Source organism: Motacilla alba, chromosome 19 (genome assembly GCF_015832195.1).
Source record: "Motacilla alba alba isolate MOTALB_02 chromosome 19, Motacilla_alba_V1.0_pri, whole genome shotgun sequence".
Lineage (NCBI taxonomy): Eukaryota > Metazoa > Chordata > Aves > Passeriformes > Motacillidae > Motacilla > Motacilla alba.
Window position 1 is genome coordinate 10,863,476 of NC_052034.1, and position 5,717 is coordinate 10,869,192.

The 5,717-nt window shown below is 50.8% G+C and overlaps 1 protein-coding gene across 1 annotated transcript; it reads right to left on the bottom strand.

Moving 5' to 3' along the window:
• Window positions 1-1,596: 1,596 nt before the first annotated feature.
• Window positions 1,597-3,506, bottom strand: LOC119709979 (C-C motif chemokine 4 homolog). Its single transcript, XM_038158413.1, has 3 exons — window positions 3,384-3,506; window positions 2,810-2,921; window positions 1,597-2,454 (listed from the first exon to the last, which is right to left on the bottom strand). Exons 1-3 carry the CDS (start codon window positions 3,454-3,456, stop codon window positions 2,367-2,369), a joined length of 273 nt encoding a protein of 90 aa, XP_038014341.1. The 5' UTR covers window positions 3,457-3,506; the 3' UTR covers window positions 1,597-2,366.
• Between the last annotated feature and the right edge of the window lie 2,211 nt (window positions 3,507-5,717).

Consider the following 5,717-nt stretch of genomic DNA (forward strand, 5'->3'; position numbering starts at 1 on the left):
CACACTGGGACTATGGGTCTCCATGGTGCCTCTCTCCTCCCAGGACTTCTTCAAGTGAAGCTGGGAGACAGGGAACAGCCACAGCGTTCATGCTCTCAAAAAGGCTATAGAAAACCAGGCTATCCAGTGTTTTGCCCATGGAACTATGAAGGTCTTCTGATCTCCTGATGCCTTCTGCCACTGCAGGCAGGGAAGGAAATGTTCCCTAAGTCCAGCAACTGGAAACTGAAACCAGAAAGGCTTGAGAGGGAAATTCCCACAAGTGCCTGGGCACACAGCCAGGGACTGTCCTGAGGGGAGGCAGCTGCAGCACTGGATGATCCAGCCTCTCCAGCCTGTCCCTGCATCCCATCCTGAGCATGGGATAAACCCCAGTACTCCCCTCAACTTCCCTTTCTCCAAAACATCCATCCTCCATCACCTCTCAGTTCAGAGTCCCAGAGCAGGGACAATTTGGGGCTCCTGTAGTTGCTCTGCAGTGCCAAACTTGGGGTTGGGATGTCCCCAGGGGTAGAGGAGACATCCAGCACCCCATTCCCAGGATCTTCAACTGCTCCTGTCCATCCACCAACCACTCTGTTCCATGGTTTCACAGCACAGTGAGGTAGCCACACTCAGGATACACCCCCTGCAGATTTTCATCTCTCCATGTATGGCCCCAGCACCATCTCCTGGGACACAGAATGGTGCTAGGCTGGGCTGCCCTTGGCTGGGATGCTGCTCCTTGGGTGTTCATCACCCTCTTGACTACAGCCAGCTTTCCTGCCCAGAGAACACAAGACTAGAAAGAAATCACAAGACAATACAGAGGTGCTTTCCCAGCCTCAGAGTTGCCAAATCTGACCTATAACTGCAGAGGAAAAAAATAAACCCTAAGGGAAAGCTTTTTTTTTTTACTTTAGGAAGAATAAGATGTAGGCAAGGCTAGACCAGCTCTGGACTATGCTGTGGGGGCAGTTGAAGGAGGTCTGTAAGAAAGATGGGAACAAAACTTTTAGCAGGGCCTGTTGCTGTCGGTCAAAGGGGAATGGTATTACACTGAAGGAAGTCACTTTAGAATAGGCATTGGGAAGAAATTCTTCCCTTTGAGGGTGGGTAGGCCCTGGCACAGGGTGCCCAGAGAAGCTGTGGCTGCCCCAGCCCTGGAAGTGTCCAAGGCCAGGCTGGACAGGGCTTGGACCATGCGGGTCCAGTAGAAGTGCCCCTGCCCACAGCAAGGGTGGAATGAGATAAGCTTTAAGTTCCTTTACAACCCAAATCCTTTTGGGATTTCTTCAGAGAGTGCAGATGTCAAGGAACCCTGAACATGATCTCCATGGACAAGGTGTGCCCAGCACTGTGCCTTTGGGACCTGCTCCTTCCCATTCATGTTCCCATGGAAAGCTGCATCCTGAGAACAATTGCAGCATGTTTTCTGCTGGTTGTTTTACCCCTACATCAAGAGCTGGATCTTTCTCCGTGTTCTACAAGTGGGAAAGTGAGGAACAGCCCCCTTTGGGGGGGTCAGAATGAAAGATGGGGTCCCTGTCCCTCTCCAGCACTGCTGGTCTCAACGCTGTACATCCAAGTATCAGTTTGATAGGGGTGTGTGGGGCTGGGAGCAGCAAATGTGTGGGATGTGCCTGGGAGTGTAGAGAGCAGATTCATGAATATAAAAGTCCCCCATGTGGGTACAAACACTTCTAATTCTGTAGAGGATGTGGAGACTGGGGGTGGTTCATGTGAGGGAATGAGGTTTTGGAGGATGTTCTTGAGTCTGCAGTATGGAAACTTTATGGGTTTGCCTCAAACCATTTTCCGTCTTCATGTGTCCTATAGAGGCTCAGATGGCTCAGAGGGATGTTCTGTGTGTGCTGGTGAACACCACACAGAGGCACGTAAAAGGGAAAAAGCAAAGGTTTTCTCCAAATTTCTCTCCAAATTCTTTATTGTCCAGAATCATGTGTTGACATGTATAAAACAGGATTTCCCATCATCCAACATTGGGTCACCCTATATCCTAGAAATACCCTCCCTGTAACCCCCCCTATAAATAATATCATCATCCACAGACAAAAAAGGACTGACTGCCCTATATGATGATTTCTTAAATAACTTCAAATAATACAACAGCCAAGGTGCACTTCCATAGGCCTGGGGTTGGGGCAGAGGGATGAGGCTGAAGCCTGGTCTGTGCAAGCCAAGGATGAGTGGCAGCTCTGAACACAAGGTGCCCTTCCAGCAGTCCCTTGGGGACACCTGAAGATGCTCCTGTGGCTCCTGTTTTCCCAGGGTCCTTCCCCATGGCTGGAGCTCAGGATAACGTGACTTGTCCATGACAACGTGACTTGTCCATGACAGCAGCTACTCTTGCCACACTGCTTGGCTCAGTTCTGCTCCAAAATTCTCAGGTAGCTTTGGACCCAGGTGTTTTCAGGATTGGCACAGACCTGGCGGCCTTCCTTTGTGACAAACCTGTGGAACAGGGATGGGACATGTTAGATCTCTGCTCACACCTGCTTCCCAGGAGAGCCTGGATCCCAGCTCTGAGCACTGCAACAGGTTTCCCCCTGTGCTGATGCTAAAAGCAGCAGCTGGCTGTGATGCTCCCCATTCCCATCCCTTCCCCCACACTGCTTCCTCCACTCCTGCAAGAGCATCCCTGAGAATCCCCACATGAGCATCCCCAGTAATCCCTGTGCGAGCCCTTTCTCCTTGGTATTGCCCTCTCCCTGCTCTGTTCCTACAGCCCCCCTTGCTGTGCAGAGCTGGTCACTCACCCACCCCCCACAATGGCTGTCCCTGCCCTGTCCCATGTGCTGGCACTCACACGATGGCTGGCTGAGGACAGCTGCTGCTGGTGATGTAATGACGCTGGATGAGCTTCCATGGGAGCTTGTGCTGGCTATATGTGAAACAGCAGATTGGGATGTCGAGTCCAGCTAGAAGAGGCAAAGGAAGGCAATGTGAGCTCTGGGATCTGTGCTGGCAGGGAAGGGTAGTGAGAAATTAGAGAATAATTAAGGTTGAAATGGACATTGGGGATTATCTGGTCCAATGCCCAGAGCAGTATCAAGGTACTGTGCCACTTTGCCATTGCTCAGAGCTTCACTTCCCCAACTCCTCCAGCCTCAGGACAGAGGCAGAAATCTCTCAATTCTAACCAGGAATAAGTACTTTGAGCCCAGGTTGGATGGGTGGATGGATGGCTGCATGGATGGATGGACAGATGGATGGATGATTTGCTGATTCCAGGGTTCCTACATGCAGCTGATCTCTGGGCAGAGTGGAGAATGGCACAAATGTTGATAAATTCCCAGTTATCTGTCATGGGAACTCAATGGAGAAATAATATGGAAGGTTCAGATCTGTTCTCCCTTCACAAATGAAAAAGCAGGACTCACCTGGACCAGAGAAAGTTTGGGAGAAGGAGGCTGAAATGAGGAGAAGAGCCAATCCAGCTGCAGAGACCTTCATTTTTCCGTCAGGCGAGGGCTGTCAGAGCAGGAGCTCTGGAAGCTCTGGAAGATGTAGCTCATTGTGCAACAGCTGGATTCAGCCCTCTTTTAAAAGGGAGTCTTGGAGGCAGCTGGGAGCAGCTGAAATGGAAATTCCAAGATGATGATAAAGGATGACATGAAAGTGAAATTAGAGGGAACAGAAAAAAGTGAGGTAGAATGGAATATGGTCCCTCACAATGCCAAGTGACTCAGCACTCATTTTTGCTTTATTCAAATTAAAAGGAAACTAAAATGTGCCAAGTGGCCTGGCCACAAAAAGGAGAATGGTCCCACTAGACTCCAGAGGGGGGTTTCCCTATGAGGCTGTGTAGGGAAAGACGATGTTTGCATAGGATTATGCAGCTCTAGAAAAAAAACCAACAGGCAGCACAGAAGTGCTCTCTTGCCGTTGTGTGCTGGATGTTTGCCAGAGACTGCTGAGCTGCTGCCCCGGAGCTCAGGGGTGGCTGCACTGAGGGCTCTGTGCCACCCAACCACTCAACCTGCCCTCCCCACACCCACAGGACTGGCGAGGAGCTGAGGCTGGAATTCATCCAGCCCAGTCCCTGGAGATGTTGCCCAGGACCATGTCCAGTGGGCTGTGATACTCACAGCCTCTCTGGACAGCCTGTTTCAGAGTGCAATAAAGTTTTATCTGGTGTTTAAATAGAATTTCTTCTTGCCTCTTGTCCTCTTAGTAGCCACCACTGAGAGTTAAGCTGCATCTACTTTGCTCCACATACATTGGTAAGAATCCTCTGACCCCTCTCCATCCTGAACTGTACCAGCATCTCCTCCCTGGGGAAATGCTATGATTTCTTCATCATCTCTATGGCCCTTTGCTGGACTGTCTCAGTATGTCCATACATCTCTAATCCTGGGGAGCCCAGAACTGGACCCAGCACTTGAGGAACAGCCTCACCAATGTTGAGTAGAGCGCAAGGGTCCCCTCCTTCAACCTGCTGTCAATGTTCCTCCTCATGCAGTCCAGGAGCCTGATGGAATTTTGGTGGCAAGGGCACATTGCTGCTCATGTCCAGTCTGGAGTCCACCAGGAGCCCCAGGTCCTTTTCTGCCAAACTGCTTTCCAGCTGGTCAGCACTGCCATATACTGGTGCCTGGGGATGTTCCTTTACATGGTCAGGACTTTGCACGTCTTTTTGAGTTTCATGAGGTTCTCCATCCTGATGAGGTCTCCATGGATTTCACACAGGCCAAAAGTGATAAGACAAAGGGAAACAGCTTTAAACTAAGAAAAAAGAGAAGATTAAGATTAAATATTAGCAAGAAATTCTTCTCTGTGAGGGTAGTGAGGCCCTGGAGCAGCTTGCTTCCAGCCACAGTTTCTCCCTGGAAGTGTCCAAGGCCAGGTTGGACAGGCCTTAGAGCAGCCTGGGATAGTGGAAGGTGTCCCTGCCCATGGCAGGGGGACAGACTTGGATGGGTTTTAAGGTCTCTTTGATCCCTATACATTCCATGATTCTATGATGGCAGCATGTCCCTCTAACATGACAAGCCCTCCTCCCAACTTTGTGTCACCTGCCTGCTCACTGAGGGTGACCTTTGTCCCATCAGCCAGGACATAAATATAGTAAGGACTACCCAGTATCGATCCCTGGGTTTTCCTGCTACTGACTGGCCTCTAGCTGGACTTTGTGCAACAGATCACAGCCCTCCAAGCACAGTGTCCAGCCCATTCTCAGCCTCTCTCACTGCTGTTTCACTAATCCACCCTTTATCACTTTGCCCTTAGCAGTCACAGGCATCCCAAAGGGCAGGATTTCACCTGGGAGCAGGGAGTTCACTAGCAGAAGGGGTTTGCCACACCTGAGACATTTTGCCAGCCTCAGCCACTCCCTCCAAGAGATGCATTGAGTAGAAGATGGATTTTCTGGCTAAAGAGGTGAGATGAAAGTGAGGGACAATTGGCCTGATGTGCGAGACCAAGTCTCCGCAGGCCAACAACTCAGGGCAGCTCCTTGGGGAGTAGGAAGAGGGATGACCTGGGCTTCCTGATGTCCTGGGCACGCAGTCAAGGACCCCTCCACTGCAGAGAGGCTGCTCAGGCCTCTCATTGTGTTCCTGAGCCTGGATTTTCTCTCCCAGAACTCTAAACTCCCTGCTTGGCTACCCTGGAGCTGCACATGAGAGCATTGGAGGCACTGTCCTTCACCAGCTGGATTGTCCCTGGCAGGGACTGAAAGGAGAAGTTGGAGGCTCCTTAGACTGGTCTGCTCC

Excerpts from the sequence above, each read along its gene's own strand:
- LOC119709979 (XM_038158413.1), bottom strand. The coding sequence starts at position 3,456 with ATGAAGGTCTCTGCAGCTGGATTGGCTCTTCTCCTCATTTCAGCCTCC. Across the intron at positions 2,922-3,383 it reads CCAAACTTTCTCTGGTCCAG|CTGGACTCGACATCCCAATC; the intron begins GTGAGTCCTGCT and ends TGCCTCTTCTAG. Across the intron at positions 2,455-2,809 it reads TGTCCTCAGCCAGCCATCGT|GTTTGTCACAAAGGAAGGCC; the intron begins GTGAGTGCCAGC and ends CCTGTTCCACAG.